Genomic DNA, 20,546 nt, shown 5'->3' with positions numbered 1-20,546 from the left:
TCAGGAAAATGAAGTTGAAGGTAGCAGGTCCTAAGGAGGCACGCCACACCTTGCAGGGCCACATGGGAAAGCAGCATTGTAGGTTCAGAAGGCAGAAGGGGCTGGAATGAGGCAAGAGTTAAGGCCAGAGCCTTTGTGGGGAGCTAGAAAGACAAGATCGGGCAGAGTAAACAGTTTAAGAGTGGCAGGTTTGAGTCATTCCTTCCAGCTGGGCTTTGGGTTTTTGGAGTGGTCTTTTACTGCCTGGTACCAGGTCCAGGGAAAGTATGCATTTGGTGTGAATAAGTCAAATAGAGGAGGTGTGGCTCTGAATTTGTCTAATTTGCATATCAAAGGCTGAGCCCTTCCCTATCTCTAACAATTGGCTAGCCCCAGGAAGGGCAATTTCTTCCCAACCAGGAAGATTTTTAAATGTTAAAACATCATAATATACTGGAAATAAAAAATGTAAACAGTACACATACATATGTATATATGCACTCACACATATAATCTTTAGATGATTTTTAATCCCCACTAAAATTAAATTAAGAACTATAAAAAAATTATCACTTGGAGCTTTGTTGTTTAGATATTTTTAAATATCTGTAACTGTGGCCTGTTAGTGTACTGTTGAAGGAAAGACTCCTTCTTGGTCTTTTATTTCTAAGCCCAGAGCCCTAATTTTCTCCTATGGGAACAAGGGACCAGATAACGGTTAACAAAATTGTCTCAGAGAGTATAATGTGCCAGTGTGCTTCTCTTCCCTGACAATTCCAAATCCTGTGGCACAGGCTCCTGAGCCCTGCTGTAAAGAAGATAGATGGTAAAAAATGGCTATCTTTTGCAAGCAATAATTGAGAGCTCATTAAGAAAAATAATGTGACAGAAAGCCACCAGTTCCAGGAACATGGAACAGTGGTGCCCTACAAAAATCATTTTGTCTGACTCTTAACAGTTACTAAGAAAGGTAAAGGGGCAAGAAACTACTTGTCTTTTCAAGGTCATTGTTGGCCAAATATAAGGAAAACATATACAACTTGAATAAAAGCATCACTGTTCCCAAATATAAAAGAATAATGTATGGGCATATGTATTTGGCCTCTTGGAAAAATATTCTAGAATGAGTTTTGGGTTTTTTTAATCCCATAGGACTCCAGAAATTCTGGTAGAGTCTTCTGTGAATTTGAAAGATTGATTTGATTAGCTATGGAAGTTACATAGATAAGGAGTAATTAGATTTCATCAAGATATGTAAGTTTAAAGCATGTTCTCACTCTCTGAAATGATGCATGCAACGTGATTATACAAAGTAGAGAAATAGTTAAAATTTGGATTTGATTTGTAATCAAGTTTTCAAAAAATTAAAGTATCCAATATTTTTCAAAATACGGGACTAATATGTTTTGTACTTTATAGTCTGGAGAATTAATATTCTTAATATATAGCCATTCATACATTTGTATGCATTTTGAAGCACATCATCTAGTCATTTTATATGGGTTAAAATTAATGTCCAGGAATATTTTCATAATGTATGATTTGATGTGGGTAAGTTATAGTCCAAGAATATTTTCATATTATGGTTTAGCTTTCAATATTAATTTTAGAAACATAATGTGAGTTTTTATGTAGTGTAATCATTTCACGAGTGTGTAATAGTCATCATTTGTTAAATACTCTGCAAAGTTAGTACACTTATAGAGCTGGACAATTAGCAAGAATAAATCAAAGCCCTCGGCCTATTTTTTTTAATTTTCACAAAATCTTAACTATTATTGTTCCTTTGATACTGATAAGAATGGTGAAAAATGTAAATTGATACTTGGAGTTATAGGCCAGTGAGGATACCTTCTGATATTTGTCATGGACCTTTTTATAGATGGGGCAAATCTATAAAAATCAAAAGAAGCTGAAATGAAAATGAATTAGGGGGAAGTCTATTCCTGCCTGAAATATTTACATATAGAAGTAATTGTGTTAGCTGAAAAGTAGAGATGAAACAATAGAACAATTTAGGGGGATGATATACACAATGAATTGCTGGGTTAGAATTGTGGAGTTTATCCTGAACACCTATGAGGAGGAAGATGTTATTGCTTAAAAATCATATACTAAGGATAATTGGGAGGAACAATAGCTGAATTAAAAAGAAAGAGTAAAGGAACCATGAAAATTTGAAAGGAATTAATTTTTAAAACCAGATTAACAGAGGTATTAAAGTCATAAAAATATGGAGGTTAAAGTCTATTAATGATTTCTAGCCTCCTCATGTGCTGGGTTAGGAAAAGGAGGCCCCTGAGCAAAGAAACAAGGAAGTTTAATGTGCTAAATCAAACTTTTTCACTTGAGTTCTTAAACTCATATATTTCTCCATTTTGAAGAAATATTTTGTATCAATTTTTGACTTTTTAATCTTTCTCTCTCTTCAAGTTCTTCTGATTTTCCCTTTTAAAAAAAAGTAATATACTAGTAATCCTTATTTTAATAACTGTCCTATTTGGATACTCCCATGAGTTTACTATTTCTTTCTTTCTCTTCAATTGCAGATCTGTCCAACATAGTCTCCTCCTTAACAGCTTCCTCTCCATTCCATCAAGTTCCTTTGTCAACTTCTTGGAAACTGAATTTGATCTCTATTTCAGTAGCTGCTTTCTTAAAGGCCAGTTGTATCCTTGAAAGTTCCAAATCTAGAGCTTTCTTACTGTTCCTACTAATGAGTTATTTGCATCACTCGATCACCTCAACATTTGTGAACTCATCCTTCTCTTGTCTTTTATGGGATTTAACCCTATTCTGTTTTTCTTATTTCTGAGAATGTGTCTCTATTCGTCTGTCACTCCTTTTCTTTCAAACCTTTGTAAGTATTCTGCAGAGTATCTTCTCAAACATTGTCATTTCTGTCTTGATACATTTGGCTTCCCTATGTAAGCTGCCTCCTAACTTCTCTCCTCTCCTGTTCAACTAATATTTATTCACTCCATCTTTTTAGCCATGACTTTTCCCTTGGGCCCTTGTCCTAAGTGTGCGGCTTCCTCCCATTGAACCTCTCCATCCGAAAATTCCATTGGTTCCGTGGTGATCACTTCCTAAACCATCACTACCCAGGCAAACATTAAGCTCTTTAAGGGTGTTCATTTCCTCTTCCAAAAAAGTTGTTGTGAGTGAATTCATATAAAGCACTTAGAGTACCCATTGGCGTATGGTAAATGCTTACTAATTTGAGCTCTTATTATATCTTATTCCCAGATGCAGATACTAAGCTATACAGATGGTTCTTTCCATATAACTTTGACATTAGTCTTTGCTTTTTATTAGTAAGAGCAATATAGGAGCCTGGGTTTTTCTATCCTTCCCCCAGATTATTCCTATAAACTCTTAACTGATTTTCCTGTAGCCAGTCTCCTTTATTCCATCCTCTTTGTTAGTCAAAAACAGATGAGATTGTGCTGTTACGATAAACAACCCTGATTCCTTGTTACATTAACCAACACAAATTGTTTCTTCCCATTGTAGTCACTCAGGGTCTGGTAGAGGGAAAGACAAGTTGGAGTTCATCACCATCAATTAAATGCATCCTCCCAGAAGCAACATGACTCATTTCCACTAACATTTCACTTGTCAAAACAAGTCAAAAGATCACTTCTAGCCTCTATGGAGTAAGGAAAGATAACCTTACCTTGCCCCTACCTGCAAGGAGGAGAACAGAATATTGTAAACAGCCTAATGACTCCCCCCACTAGGTTACATAATCTTCCTTATTTATCATTTGTGTGTTACTCTCTAGCACCATCAGCTTCAGTGACTCTTTTTATAGGAATCCATATAACAACATGAATCTAATCTGCTTTTCAGGACTTAACCTCTGCTACTCTTAGCCTATAACATCTTCTACTTCAGCCAAACTGCACTACTCATCCCCAAAACTTGGCATGTTCTTTCTGCATTTAGTGCATAATATTATCTTCTCTTTAGTATTTTTTCTTTCTCTCTACATGTAATCACTTTTACCCAGTATTCAAGACCCAGGTTCATGAAACTTTCCAGAACTCTGACTCTTTAAAAAAAAATTTTTTTTTTAATTTATTTGACAAATCAGAAGTAGGCAGAGAGGCAGGCAGAGAGAGAGAGAGGAGGAAGCAGGCTCCCTGCCTAGCAGAGAGCCCGATGCAGGACTCAGTCCCAGGACCCTGAGATCATGACCTGAGCTGAAGGCAGAGGCTTAACCCACTGAGCCACCCAGGCACCCCAGAACTCTAATTTTTAATGGTCTCTTTCCCTCTAATGAAATCTCATAATACTGCAAGATTTTCTCTAATACTTATAACATTTTTTAAACTAATTTGCATAAGCATTTCTCGTCTTACTTGCATTTTAAACTTTATGCTTCTTAAATAATGACTGTACCTCATTCGTTGTTTTTATTCACTGCCGTGCCAACCGTACTGTAGGCTAAATGGAGCCTTAGCACTAATTAGAAAAAGATGTTCCCCTGGTTAGATTGTTAGAAAGACACGTGTTTTGAACAAACCGCTTAGAGAAAATTGTCCTGTTGTGTGCAGAGTAAAAACTTCTCTTCCCATCGGTTCTGGCCCCACGGAGCAGGAAGATGGAGCTCAGACACTCTTCCAGCCCCAACTTGCTCCTTTAGACCTAACACCAAGTGGGTGTAACACAGTAAATATTTGCTAATGGAATCAATTAGTTAGCGGCAAGAACGTGTGCTATATGTAAATTAGCTGACTACAGAAATGTGTGCAGGCCTAAAAATTCAAGGAGAAAAGAAACAAAATATAAATTGGCTCTTGGCACTGAGAACCCTTATAAAGAAGCTGAAGTCAGAGAAGAGGAGTAGGTTTTATAAGATACATGTTACAACGAAAATATTTTAAAATCGTAATTGTTGTATAAAGTTTCTTTATAAATTGTTATCTTAATCAATAGTGAAAGCAAGTGACGTGATGGAAATATATGTACTCTAAGTGTAGTTTTTGTGTTTAATTTTTTAAGGAAGACAGAACACAGCTAACTTAATAAAAGATATTGAAAAATGATCATATAAGGATGGGCAAAATAAATTATTAGAAACCATGATCACTGTGTGACAGAGAGAAACATAGACTTAGATTTGTAAAGTTATTACATTTAAATTTTTTTCTTAAAGTAAGTTTCTTCATTCTCAAAGTGGTGGTGGTAGAGATATGTTACTCATCAATTTGATGGAGAACTTATAAAATTAAGGAACTGTGAAGGATTAATATATAGGTAGACTTAAGAGTTTAAATAAATTTAGGAATTTTCAATTAGTGAATGAATATTCCTGATACCTTTGACGATCTAAGCCTTCATAAATTTGTCACTATTTATAGAGATAGTCATGTTCTCTTCAAAATGACCTTTAATGGTATATTTAGAGACAAAATATTGGTCTGGAGCCCAGGTTTCTTGGTGCCACCACCTGTGCAGTCTATGTCCGCACAGACTTAGGGTCGCTCTAATATAATATCTGAACAGGCAGTTCAATAAGGGTAGGTAGGACAAGACATACATTGATCCCAACAATTCCAGGTCCTCTTCTCTCTTGATTTCATCTTATGTCAGTATCCCCACCTTCACCTCATTCAATTAACACTGGTTACATAAGTTCCCTCTAACAACCAAGCTTGTTTTGGCCTCAGGATATTTGCACTTGCTCCCCTCTTGGTGCCCTTCCTTAGCATGACTGGCTTCATCGTTCAGGACTCAGCTCAGTTGTCTCCTCTTCAGAGAGGCATTCCTTGACCATGCTAATGTTGCCCTTCCCCCAAACTTTCCATTCCCCATAATCATTTTATTCTACCTTATTTTCTTCAGATCACATATCACCATCTGAAATTGGCCTTTATTTACTTGTGTATTGCCTTTCCCCATGATGATTTGAATGAGAGCTCCATGAAAACAGGGACATTCTCTCTTTCTCTGCTGTACTTTTGATTCCAAGAACTGCCACGTAGTGGGTACAAAATAAATATCTTTTAAATGAATGATCAAATCCTAGTGGTAGTGGCATGTGAAAAAGGATCAAACCTCAAACTAAGAAATCTTTTTTTTTTCCTTAAAGAATATTTTGTTTTGTTTTGTTTTGTTTTTAAGAAATCTTTAGGGGCGCCTGGGTGGCTCAGTTGTTAAGCGTCTGCCTTTGGCTCAGGTCATGATCCCAGGGTCCTGGGATCAAGCCCCACATTGGGCTCCCTGCTCAGCGGGAGCCTTCTTCTCCCTCTCCCCCTCCCCCTGCTTGTGTACCTGCAATCACTATCTCTCTCTGTCAAATAAATAAATAAAATCTTTTTTTTTAATAAAGAAATCTAATCAAGCAGAACTTTAGGCATGAACAAGAAGTTGACAGGAGAATTGGGGAGCTTACTACAGGACTTCCTGGGGCTCCTTAAACTATTCTAACTAAGTGGCGATCTGCTCTGTCGACACTGAGGCCTTGAGTCTTCTTCCTTCCCTGAGACCCAAGACCTGAACCATAAACACAGCTCTGTGACTAATGGCTCTCGTCAAGGCGGATATTTTTGGCTAAAAATACTTCGTTAAATAGGTCGTTATTCCTCCCTAACTCTGGATATCAACTTTGTGGAGTAGACAACCACACATATCCCCTCCAATACATTCAGATACTATACTAATAAATTATGGTGTATTAATTGAATGCATTTATAAATCATACTTCAGTAATACTAAAAATACTGAATTTTAAATTTGTGTCATTTCCAGAAATCAAAGAATTAGTATAGGAAACTCAGTTTTTACATGCTCCTCAGAGAGAGATTTTATTTGAATTGTTAATTTAATTAAGGTTTCTTGATGTTAGAGTTGGTCGCTGGAATTTCAGTTATAAAAGAAGACCCTGTCATTATGTAGCCATATTTGCATTTCTCATTCTGATATTTGCCAGTAAATTAATGAAAAGAAACTATGGCATATCATGTGTTTATCTTTATCCTTGTGGTGATAGATGTTAAATAAACATTTGTTGAATACATGATTACTACTTTCCAAGCCTAAAATTGTAGTGGGTCACTTGAGTAAGTGAAATAAAACCTATTAAATCATAAATTAGGGTATTAATAATTTTAAGTTCCACATTTTAGGAAAGCCATAGTATTTAATATAGAGAAAAATTTTAATTAAGAGAAATTAAGACAGGAGCCAAGTTTGTTACCCCTCTTTCCCGCACCCAAGGAACATGCCAGAATTCAAGAAAAGACACTAAAATTCAGGCATCTGCCCAATGACTGACAACTGGTGCAATCAAGTATGAGTTTTCACTGTGATAGGTACATGGTTAGCCATTGTCACCTGCCTCCAGAAACACAACAATGGGAAGGAAAAAGAATCAAACCCTTCAAGGTGCCATGTTGTCTGAGAGCTTGGCCAGTCTCACTGGGTGCCTTTTTCCCATTCTACCATTATTACTATTGTCTTCTTCCTTGTGAGCCCTGCAGGCCCTCTCTAGCACCATTTCCTAGCCCCAGATGTTATAAATACTCCCACCCCTGGAATTCTCTCTGCCTACTTCCTTTCCAGAAGAATCTGTCCTGTTCCTGAGCTGCACACTCTACTGTAACGGCTGCTGGGCTGAGCTGTAGTTAGGACCACAACGTTCTAAAATCACCCCAGTCTTTAACACTTTGGCTAAGTCCCTCCTAACCACCTTCCCAGTTCTCAATATGATGAAGTATTTGTTTCGACGAGACTGTGTTTTTTATTTACAATGTTATTCTTGTGCCCATACTCTCATACACTCAGACTTTGCCTTTGTCCTATGTTTGCTATTTATTACTTTAACCCAAACCACTTAGCTCTATTCATTCAAACTATGAATTAACACTTTTGGCCCCTTGGCCTATAATCTTCATTTAATTTAATCACATACTGCCATAACCCCTGATGGGCTATTTAAGTCTTTGAGGAATATCTACAAATATTTCACTTGCTGTTCATTATCTTTCTCCTAATGATTGACAATACTAAATTTCCCTTTTAAAAAAATCTTTCAAGATACAATTTCAACATTTATAATTATGTCCTAAAATAGATCACTTGCTTGGGCAATTTCACATGTATTACTGTGAGAGTGCTAAATCTATAAAGTTTTTCATTGTTTTTCTGAAGTCAAAAATTAGAAAAGATGAAAATGATATTTAGATCTGTAGAAATGGCTGTATCTCTTTCTAGAACTGAGCATCCTATGTCAATATCCAATATTATTGTATGGTAATCTCGTAGGATTAGCTTGAAAGCCATGCTATACCTTTAGCCCTCGGAATGAACTATGTGGATTGAATAACTTGAACTATCTAAAAGAAAAAGGTATGTTAGTCCTTGATTGCTCTTTTCATTTGTTTGATTTTTTTTTTCTTATTGCCGTGTATGCTGGGGGGAAATTGAAAAAAAAGAACATTTATTAAAACTATAATTACCAATCAGAGAAAATTAAAGCTATTTTTAGTGCACTGTGCACAGTATATCCTTCTAGATCTTTTGCTGTGTACATTTATACTTTTTCCCCATAAGAACAGAAACATTCTGAACATATACTTTTATTTTTTTCATATTCTATTTATATGCCCCTTGTGCAGGGAAATGGTAGATCATTTCACAAATCCAGGTTTCTCCAACTACCTAGTTGAGTAAGAATAGACGATAGATAGATATAGATAGATAGATGATAGAAAGATAGATGGATTAAAGAATGGATAGCCTCCAGGGTTTGAATTTATCTGTGTCCCCTATCAGTAAGGTAAATCCATATTTGGTATGAGAGCCAGCCAAAACTAGGCTGCAAATATCTGCTTCTGCCCCCCCATGTCAAGAACATTTTTATGTCAATAAATACTTATTTATAATATTATTTTCAAAGATATAGTCTACTTTATTGATGAACATAACTGATTTAAACACCCTCAACTATTGGACATTTATGAGGTTTTATGTGTATGAATGTATTGTTATTATAATCAATTCTGCTATAAATGCTATTGCTAAATTTGTACACGTTGCTAAATTTTCCTTTAGGATATACCTAAAAGTAGAATAGAGAGGTTAAAAGCTCCTCTGGGCTTTTTTAAAGGCTTTTGATACATATTGCCAGATCGCCCTTCAGAAGTCCCTCACAGAGACCACACCAGCTGCCCTGGAAATTTACCAGACCCTTAGAAACACTCTCTTTTAATGGATCTGTGTTTTCTTAATCACCTTGAGCATTCCAAATGATCACCCATGTTTACAGATTTTTTTTTTGCTGCAAAGTATTTCATGAATCCAGAGTCATAAAGCTTTAAAAATTTTGGTTAATAGCTTGTTTGCTTACAGCATTGTTTGCCTATAGTTTTTTTTCTTTAAAGATTTTATTTATTTATTTGATAGAGTGAGATCACAAGTAGGCAGAGAGGCAGGCAGAGAGAGAGAGGAGGAAGCAAGCTCTCTGCTGAGCAGAGAGTCTGTTATGGGGCTCGATCCCAGGACCCTGGGATCATGACCTGAGCCGAAGTCAGGGGCTTAACCCACTGAGCCACCCAGGTGCCCCTGTTTGCTTATAGTTTTATGTGATGACAAGCAGGAAAAGTCAAGGAAACCTATAGCAATACTCTAGCCTCAGTCTCCCTCTTGTCAAAACACAGCACTGGAGGGTAGCTATTCAAAACTCATCCCTAGTGATCTCGAAGGTTCTAGAAGATGAAGAGTAGATCCACCTTACAAAACTTTTTTATTTTATTTTATTTATTTATTTGACAGACAGAGACCACAAGTAGGCAGAGAGGCAGAGAGAGAGGGGGAAGCGGCTCCCCGCTGAGCAGAGAACCTGATGTGGGGCTCGAACCCAGGACCCTAAGATCATGACCCGGGCCAAAAGCAGAGGCTTAACCCACTGAGCCACCCAGGTGCCCCAAAACTTTTAATGCAGATAATGCATTATCCAAGTTGTTAGGCTGAAGAGAATATACTTCTGTAAAACCAAAATGTCATTAACTTTATCTACAAACTGATTTATCAGTTACAGTTAGTATTTTATTGTATCCTGCTTAATTTTGGATGAGTTCTTTATGGCTTTAATAGCCAACCATGAACATTAAAATGCAAAAATTGTAAGGTACATTAAGTAATATTTTGTGAGTATGTCTTTCACTTCCTTGGGTGAGAATAACTTAAGAGGCTGTTTTCTTTTTTTTTTTTTTTTAAGATTTTATTTATTTATTTGATAGAGATCACAAGTAGGCAGAGAGGCAGACAGAGAGAGAGAGAGGAAGGGAAGCAGGCTCCCTGCTGAGCAGAGAGCCCAATGCAGGGCTCGATCCCAGGACCTTGGGATCATGACCTGAGCTGAGGGCAGAGGCTTTAACCCACTGAGTGGGCTAACCCAGGTGCCCCAAGAGGCTGTTTTCAAAAAGCATGTATTTGAGGGAAAGATGCCTCCATGACAGGAGTACTGGGTTTTTCTGACATGTTATATGCAGCACGTTATTCTTTTGAAAACCTTAGTTTCAGCTAAACTTTAACTTTTCTAGGCTTTTCTGATGACAACATACAGTGAAAATTTTGTGTTGCATTTCCGTGTTTTTTGGCCCAGAATCCATGGGATAAGAAATATCACAGGGCAGCAAAGCATATCATAGTTAGAGGGGACCTTGCAGAAACTCCAGTTTAAGATGTTTAATGGCTGCTGAATGGAAATGGCAGCAGTGGTGGTGATGGTGGTGATAATGAGGAAAAGGTGGGGGAGACTAATTTTTGGAGATCTTACGTGGCTGGCATTCGGTTTAGTGCTTTACTTAACATCTTCTCATTTACTGAGAAAACTAAGTATCAGAAAAGGCTAACTCTCCCAAATGAGTTAGCCAAAGATCAAACCCAGATTTCCCAACTCTCTGTGATGTCTGCTGTCCATTGTGTTAACGGTGGCTATCCTAAAGAGATTATAGACATTTTAATTTCGAAAGTGTATAAATTTATAACTATAAATATCATTTCTACTGGTGCTGTTAGGTATTTATATGGTGCATGTTGAAGGGCTTTAGCCTTATTCTATCTGTTGCCCATATTACTTAATAAAAATTATTATGATTTCAATTTATTAAATTTTTACTTTAGAGATATTATCCCTATTCTTTAAAAGAAGAAGGGAAAATAGAGTATTCTTATGTTACAAATGAGTAATCTGAGGCTCAGAGTAGAGCAATTAACTCTTTCAAGGAAGTCCGTTAACAGCAAAACTGGGAGTCCAGCCCGTATCTTTTCGCCTCCCAAACTCTTTCTCTTTTATTCTATTGTTGTTTATTAAAGAATAGTAAAATCAAACAAGCTTGAAAATGATTAATTTGGGGTATTATAGAAACATATACACTGTTCTCTCTTTTGGCCAATTTATGCCTCATTTCTTCTTAAACTAATGTGAGGAGTAAAATAGTACAGTTTACTGTAATTTTTAAAGATTTCCTTTTTTATTTGACAGAGAAAGAGAGTATGTGAAAGCACAAGTTGGGGGAGCAGGAGAGGGAGGGCGGAGAAGTTGGCTCCCCATTGATCAGGGAGCCCAATGCAGGGCTTGATTCCAGAACCCTGAGATAGTGACCTGAGTCGAAGGTAGACGCTTAACTGACTGAGCCACCTAGGCGCCCCTAGTTTACTATATTTTTAAAACAATGTTACACTAGACCTTTCCCCTCTGAAATACTTGAAGAAAATAAACATAAAATTAACATGTGGTCCTGGCCTTTTAGGAGATTTTACTCTAAGGTGAAGTAAAAACAAATTTTTTTAGGAAGACCAAGAAATTAAACGAGAAATATGAGTTTATCTCAACAGGTCAGTTTTCTAATTCCCATTCTTTAAATGACATATAAAGATATTTCTAGGGCTCCTGTGTGGCTCAGTCGGTAAAGCGTCTACAGACGCTTCGGTCCTGATCTCAGGGTCCTGAGATCGAGCCTCACATTAGGGCTCCCTGCTGAGCAGGAAGTCTGTTTCTGCCTCTGCCTCACCTCCTCCCTGCCCAGGCTCTCTCTCTCTCTCTCAAATAAATACATAAAATCTTTATGAAAAAAAAATATATATTTCTAATGTTTCTTGATTTTTTCTTTTCTTTTGCTGCTATAATTGTTATTCACTCATACTATCAAAACCAAATTAAAGCAGAAGTTATTATTCTAATCCTGAGTCAGAATTATATGCAAATAAGTCTTCCCATTCCTGCAACCCAGGCCACTTTTTTCACATTCTCTCAGGTTTGAGGGGCCAGGTGGATAGCCTGCTTCCAGATTCTTCAAACCCCTGTACTACTTCCCACCACACTCCAATGACCACAGAAAAATCAAGGGTCCTGTCTTTAGTTACTCCCATTGGCAGTGTTAGTCTACAGACTACCGCCAATGGAGTAATCAGTAATCAGTGCTAACACCGCTAATGGGAGTAAGCAGCTAATCAGTAATCGTCACCAGTAATCAGTAATTGTTAATCAGCTCACATACTTCATTGAGACATTGATTGCTTTCTGACCATATTGCCTAGAGATCTGATAATGAGGTTTCCTTCTTTCAAATGAATGCAAGAGGGAAATCTTCCTTTTCTTTATTTTTGGAGAATAGAAAGCAATAAATATGAAATTCTGTTAGGTGAAATAACTTATTTTTAATTCAAAACTAATGAAAACATCAATCTCTGTTAGAAAATTTAACCATTATTAGATAACTCATAATGCTTATGAGACAGAGAAGAACTCATGTTGAAGGGCCACTCTTAGCAGTGGATGCTGTTATTTTTATTTTTTTGAAGAATTTTTCCACTCATGTAATTTCTTTTTGAAGGCAATAGGAAAGCAGACTGGAGAAGAATGCTTTTGGAAACGTCTTCCTTTGCTGTACAGCTTTCTCTGCAGCATACTTGCCCTTGCTGGACAGTATATTATCTTAAATAAGCCCTCTGATTTTTTTGTGAATATTTATTTTTCCCTCCGTGGCCATACAAACCGGTGCCTTCTGTGACAGCGGAAATGAAATCATGATTATTAGTTTCCGTAGTTGTGTGAGCTTGACCCTGAATCGTAAAGCCCATTCAAGACTGTGGTGCTTGCAAATGGTTAAACCCTAAAAATAGATCCCATAAATGATATCATTTAGTTAGACTCCAGACGTTTCATCTAAAATACATTTTCTGTCTTTTCCTCTTCACTCTTGCCCTCCCTTTTAACGATCCATCGGCCTACAGTGTCTTTACATCCAAAATGCAAAGCAGACAAATGGGCATCTCTGGCAAGAACATGACCAAAAGCACCAGCATCAGTGGAGACATGTGCTCGCTGGAGAAGACGGACGGCAGCCAGTCGGACACAGCGGTGGGGGCGCTGGGCACCGGCGGCAAAAAGCGGCGCTCTAGCATTGGGGCCAAAATGGTAGCTATTGTTGGCCTCTCCCGGAAAAGTCGCAGTGCTTCTCAGCTCAGCCAAACGGGTAGGCATTTTTACGTTACTTTTGACTTCGCATGTGTGTTGTCATTAAAGTACATATTCTTTTCTCCTGCTCATTATCTTGCAGTCATTAGTGGAAGATGACACGTTCCAGAGAGATAGGGGGCCTTTTAAACCTGTTAACCTTTCTGAAAATAAAGCAATAACTTTGTTTTTCAGTGACGAATGAGCCTTCTTTGAAGCGAACCCTGGCCCCTGTTCTTGAGAGGCACAAAATGTCTTTCCTCCTCAGGGAGGAGTTGAGCTGTGGGAGCTGGATTGCCAGTGGCTGACCCTTTGCAAAGATGATCTGCTCTGTGAAATACTTGCTTTTCTTAGGTTCCTCAAGAGGGAACCAGCCAAATTAATTTTCATTCTCAACAAGTTACCGTGATGAAGATGACACCTCATCTTTTGTGTGAATCATATAGATCTTTTATTGCTGATGACCTAACTTCTTTTTCAGGTTGTAAGCAGCATTTACCAGTAGTATCAATTTTCTTACTGCAGTACTTATTTCCCTATGAAAACTTCAAGCAGCAATATTCTCCAGCAGCAGGGATGGAGGAATTTTCTGCTGATAGTGAAGATATTCTGAGCTTTGCTACTTTAAAATTCAGTTTCTAAATCACATCTGCAGAAATAAATTAGATACAGCGCTCCTACTCCTGCTCAGAAAAGCCACAGCTAGCAATTAAGAAATTTGTGAGTCAAAGCAATGGCTTTTCAAATGGTTGTTGATAATTAAACATTAAATCCCTGGTATCTTGGAAATAATAACATATCTTCTACTTAACAAACAAACAAAAGCATGTAATATGGTGTTTCTCTTACAGCAAATAAATTATAGGCAAATGGATAAAATCTCATTTATGTTTGAATTACTAGGGTTCTTATACACAGAAATCAGGACAAAAATCTGCAATCCAAAAGAATTTAAGGATACATTAAATTCCTGGACCCGGCTACTCTTGATTTTATATAATTATAACAGCAATTCTGGAATCTGAGCCTTATATAATAATATCATATTGAAATAATTATTTGATGGTTTTCCTTATATCGTGGTTGTAAGTCACTATGTTCAATGTGGCTATTGACAGGAATTTTTCATTTGGTGTTTTAAAATGTTATTTTTCATTTTAATATACAAATAAAAATTTAATTTATGGACATAAAGAATATATTTCAATGATTTTTAAAATTGCTAATATTTATACATAATTAGCTATATTACATGATAGATGGTGGCCTTTTGAAATTGAGATCTTTTTTATATATCTCTAGCAGTTAGAACTTCATTGCATTTTTTTCCCTTAAAACTTATAAATACCTGTAACCTGAAAACTGTTCTAAAAATAAAGCCTAGAAATGAAAAAAATACAGAACCTAAACCTAAAACAGATATTCATAACTTTATATAAGTTAGAGAATACGTGGTGTTAAACTAACTAATTGTTTCCACTGGTTCAGGGTTTTTGGATAAATATTGAGCACCTACTATGTGCCAGACACATGGAGAACAAAGATGGTATTTATCATCGTAAAAATAAATATCACTGTAACCAGAATGGGTATTCAGACAAGACTGCTTACTTGCCTTCTAAAGAGTAGAATACTCAGCAAAATGGGATCTTTCTAAAAAATAGTGAAATTATTCCATATGATATCATCGCAATCATATGTAAACAATAACTGTCAAAAGAGAAACCATTTATGAAGATATGTTGTCTAGTACACATGGCCGCTAAGTCATAGCTGTCTTCTGCCATGCTACTTGGTGTGCTGTTTTGCCTGTTAATTAGAAACTCACCTTTAATGTCACCATTTCTAAAGATTAGATGTGACTTGCTAGACATTATTACTTAGCAGAAAACACATGGAAATAACAAGGACACTTGGATTCCATTGCTAACTTCGAGTTATATAAGATAATCGACTATAACCTCTTTAAAAACCTACCTGACATACCTGAGTCATAGAATGTTCATCTGACAAATCTAACAAGGCTTTTTTTAAAGATAATATTTTAAAATGCATAAGAAAATGCTTTGAAAGTTAAAATCATTTTGTAGGTTTAAGCTATCAATAGTCAATTCAGCCTCACAGGGGAATCAAGAACTCTAGTTTAGACATGTTGATTTTGAGATGCCTGTCTAGACATGTAAGCGAGTTGTTACATGGTTAGTTGGAGTCCAGTTAGTACGAGTCCAGTTAGTATGAGTCCAGAGCCTAGTAGGTCATGACTAAGGATATAATGTTGGAGTGATCACAGGTAGTATTTAAAGACACAGCACTAGATACGATTACTTACGGTAACTTTAGTCAAGAAGAAAACTAAAGGGTGAGCTCAGGGATACTCCAACATTGGAAAATCAGAAGACAATTCATCAAAGAAGGCTCAAGGAAGAGCAGCCATTAAAAAGAGAGAGAGAGAGAAAGAGAAGAGAAGGAAAGAATATGGGATCTTGGTCACTAGATGAAGGAAATATTTTAAGAAAGATTATCAGTGTGTCAAGTGCTTCTGACAAGTAAGATGGAAGACGGAGAACTGACCATGGACTTGGCAAGATGGGGAGTTTGGTAAACCTTGACAAACCTTGCAGTGGTGGACAAGACCTTATTGGTGCAGGAGGGAAATGGGAGGTAAGGTAGAGTCAGTGAGAAGAATATCAAGAATTAAAATAAGAATATCTAATACTTATTGAACACTTTTGTGTGCAGGCACTATTCTAAGCACTTCACATGTAAATCATTTAAACCTCACAATAATGTGCTTGAAGCAGGAAATAATTACTACTATCCTTATTTTATAGATGAGAAAACCAAAGTGAGCAGAGGGGAATTAACTGTCCCAAGTATACTCAAGTAGTGAGCGTACACGTGGCGATTTGGATCCAGGTGCTATGGATTTGGAGACTTCACTCTTACTCTAGTGTGGTCTAGACCAGCACTGTCCAATAGAATTCTTGGCAATGTGGGCAATTTTCTGTACCTGTGCTACCCAATATGGTATGGTAGCAATAGCCACACATAGCTACTGAGCATTTAAAATGTGCTACTATGACGGAGGAAATGATTTTCCATTTTTTTTTTTGCAATTTTGATTTAATTAACATCAGTGTAAATAGGTGCATGTGACTAGTGACTATGGAGTTGGACAGTATAGATGGAAACAGCTCTTTCCAGGATTTTGATTAAAAAGGAAATATAGAAATAGGACTGTAGCAGGGTGTTTGGGTGGCTCAGTTGGTTAAGCGTCTGCTTTCAGCTCAGGTCATGGTCTCGGGGTCGGGGGGTTGAGTGCTGCAGCGAACTCCCTGCTCTCAGGGAGCCTGCTTTCTCCCCCTCCCTCTGCTTCTCCCCCCGGCTTGTGCTCTCTTGCTCTCTCTGTCTAATAAACACATAAAAATCTTAGGGGAAAAAAAAAAAAGAAATAGGACTGTAGCTTGGGGGAAATGAAGTAAAAAAAGAGTTTTGCTCTTCTGATGACAGACAGGATCCTTGTGGGAATGACTGAGCAGGTTGAAGATGTTGGATTCAGAGCTTAAAGTAGAGATCAGCTGTTATGACCTGTGGTCACTCAGGAAGCTATGCTCTCTTCTTTTCATCTTGTGATTTCTAAGCTGACACAGGACTTTATATTTACTCTAATGATAACACTTAGTAACTACCATCATTTATTTATTCCTCTGTTTTCTGGCTAGCCTGTTTTTTCATATTTTATGTGTCTTTTTTATTTATCTTTACATATATCTTTATATGTCTGGTATAGTTTCAGATGTAGTGCTCTTCAATGAAAAGCTCATGTACTTTTTGGGATGCATGATTAAGTTCCCTGGGGAAAAGGAAAGAAACTGATAGAAATTATTTTTATTTTTTAACCTAAAAGACAGAGAAGAAATTAAGCATTGTTAATATTTAGGACATACTTACCCCCTTGTGTTCTTGGTCGGTCTGGTTGTCAGATGGTCAGTGCTGTATGCCTTTCCGGAGCCATTAGTTTAGTGAACCACCAGAAAGCGGCCAAGTGGCTTGAAAAGATCACTGCCGTAAAACTGTGGATTGAGTGTAATTCTAATATTGCAATGGGGACAAACAAGGTAGACCTGAAACTTCTTTTCCTATTTTAGCTTTTCATCAGCCACTGACGAAGTAGATAGAGTGCAAATCATTATTAATGCAAATCATTATTCCTAATGATAAAGTAAGACTTTATATTATCAGTAAGAATGTCTGAAGTGATGTGCATTATAATTTTCCAAACTATTGGTATGCCCACCAAACTCGCTTCTCCTTTCTCCCGAGCACTTCCTAGACCGTATTCCCCAGCCTCCGTTTTCCCACATCAGTTTAGTGATGGAGCTGTAGTCAACGGAATACAAGCACATACATAAATTTTAAAGAAATCTCAAATTAACGCTACAGGATACAGCATGTTAAGGATTCTCACAAAGAATGTGCATTGAACCCTACGGGCAGGTCTGTTTCTCACTTTCAAAATAATGTTTTAGCAGTTACAATACTATCAGCCACAATTAATTAAAAGTATTGATAGTCATGCCACTATTTGTACTAAGTTCAAGTGGTTTAAATATAACAGATAAGGTAGACAGAATATTTTGTGTAAGTGAAAACTATTATAAACATATTATGGATTTTTAAAATTATGTTATGTTAGTCACCACATATTATGAATTGTAGTAAACTATTTCTATAGCAAACTGGGATGATCAAGTAGCTAAGAATGATAGCTTTACTGGTAATGGAAATTAATTTAACATTTTTTAGATTTGGATTGAATTTTATACTATTTGTTCTAAAAAGAAGACTCTTATTTTTATTTCTGTAATTGTGATAAAATGTACAAAACATAAAATTTACTACCTTAACCATTTTCTTTTTTTTTAAGATTTTATTTATTTATTTGAGAGAGAATGAGAGAGAGAGAGAGAGAGAGAGCATGAAAGGGGGGAGGGTCAGAGGGAGAAGAAGACTCCCCAACAAGCAGGGAACCTGATGTGGGTGGGACTCGATCCCGGGACTCCAGGATCATGACCTGAGTTGAAGGCAGTTGCTTCACCAACTAAGCCACCCAGGCACCCCTTCCCCAACCATTTTCAATTGGACAGTGCAGTGACAGTAACTACCTTCACATCTATCTATCTCCAGAAAGCTTTTCATCTTGCATAAAGCAAATCTGTACCCATCAAACCCTCCCCATTTGCCCTTTCCTCCAGCTTCTGACTGTTCTATCTTCTGTCTCTGAATTTGACTAATCTGGGTACCTGATATAAGTGGAATCATACAGTATTTGTCCTTTTGTGACTTAGTTATTTCGCTTACCATAATGTCCTTAAGATTCACTCATGCTATAAGCGTGTGTTGGAATTTCTTTCATTTCTAAGGCTGAATAACATTTCATGGTATAGATGTACCACATTTTGCTTATCTGTTCATCTGTCAATGGACATTTGGGTGGTTTCCACCTTTTAGCAATTGTGAATAATGCTGCTGTGAAGAACATGGGTGTAAAAATATCTCTTCAAGATCCTGCTTTTGAATCTTTGGGGCATATACCCACAGTGGAACTCCTGGGTCATATGGTAATTCTATTCTTAATTATTTGAGGAATTGCCATGCTGGTTTCCATAGCAGCTGTCCATTTGACATTCCCACCAGCAGTACACAAGAATCCACTTTCTCTACATCCTTGCCAACACTTGTAATTTTTTTATAATAGCCATCCTAAGGGTGAGGTGGCATTTCATTGTAGTTTAAATTTGCATTTCCCTAATGATTAGTGATGTTGAGCATCTTTTCATGTGCTTATTGACCATTTGTATATCTTCTTTGGAGAAATGTCTATTCAAGTCTTTTGAAATCCATTTCCTAACTGGGTTATTTTGTGTTGTTGTTGTTGAGTTGAAAAAAACTTTTTATAATAGAAACATACCAGCCTCTTTTTCAGATTTTTAAGGGTTACCTCTGTATGTATTGTTATTATTACATATTTGTATTTTTCTGAATCCCATTAGGCCTATAAATTCCTTGAGGGGAGGAACTATAGCTCATTCATTTTCATATCTGTGGTACCTACAGTTAATAGTTGATGTCTGCTAAATACTCAGGATTTGTTACAATGAATGAATGCACAACTCATCTTTGTTATAGACAAGGTAACTTAAAAATTTGTTCCTCAGGGGCACCTGGGGGCCTCAGTGGGTTAAGCCTCTGCCTTTGGCTCAGGTCATGATCTCAGGGTCCTGGGATCCAGACCCGCATCGGGCTCTCTGCTCAGCAGGGAGCCTGTTTCCCCCTCTCTCTCTGCCTGCTGCTCTGCTTTCTTGTGATCTCTCTCTCTCTCTGTGTCAAATAAATAAATAAAATCTTAAAAAAAAAATAAATGTGTTCCTCCGTATGTTAAACTGGCACAGTGAGGTTTTAAATAAATGATCACATAAATATATGTCAGGTATTTCTTAACATCTCATATTCTAGTGTTTTGCTTTTATTATTTATAGAAAGAATAAATAGAACTCTTGAAAGTGATTGTTAAGGAACTATCCATTTACATCTACAAAAGCAAATTAACTTGCAGTATCCTTTCCTAAAACTAGAGATTATACTCATAATCAAATTATTAAAAATGTACTAATGAATTCTTATGGTATTTTAATCATCACCCTACATTTATTCATCTCACAAAATACACATTTTTTTAATCAACTACACTATTTGCAAGGAAGGCATTCTGGTAGGCGCTATCAAAGGCAAAACTTGACAAAACATAGTCCCTACTCTCCTAGGTCTTATACTGAAGGATCTTAATATCTATTAGAAGAGGGCACCTGGGTGGCTCAGTGGGTTAAGCCTCTGCCTTCAGCTCAGGTCATGATCTCAGGGTCCTGGGATCGAGCCCCGCATCGGGCTCTCTACTCAGAGGGGAGCCTGCTTCCCCCCTTTTTTCTCTCTGCCTGCCTCTCTGCCAACTTGTGATCTCTCTCTCTCTGTCAAATAAATAAATGAAATCTTTAATATATATATATATATATATATATATATATATATATATATATAT

General features: G+C 36.9%; 1 protein-coding gene across 46 annotated transcripts in view; it reads left to right on the top strand.

The window, feature by feature from the left end:
* The window catches only part of RIMS2 (regulating synaptic membrane exocytosis 2), a 586,269-nt gene that overhangs the window by 491,128 nt on the left and 74,595 nt on the right, over positions 1–20,546 (top strand). For 22 of the 46 annotated variants that reach the window (XM_032858499.1, XM_032858498.1, XM_032858497.1 and 19 more), the window contains one exon: positions 13,228–13,469. The exons of the other annotated variants lie outside the window; for them this stretch is intronic. In XM_032858499.1, coding sequence (XP_032714390.1) covers positions 13,228–13,469 — 242 coding nt within the window. The remainder of the gene's footprint in view (positions 1–13,227; positions 13,470–20,546) is intronic. 46 annotated transcript variants of the gene reach the window in all.

This window comes from Lontra canadensis, unplaced genomic scaffold (genome assembly GCF_010015895.1).
Source record: "Lontra canadensis isolate GAN:19392208 unplaced genomic scaffold, GSC_riverotter_1.0 scaffold15, whole genome shotgun sequence".
Lineage (NCBI taxonomy): Eukaryota > Metazoa > Chordata > Mammalia > Carnivora > Mustelidae > Lontra > Lontra canadensis.
This window is presented reverse-complemented; position numbering and strand designations above follow the sequence as displayed.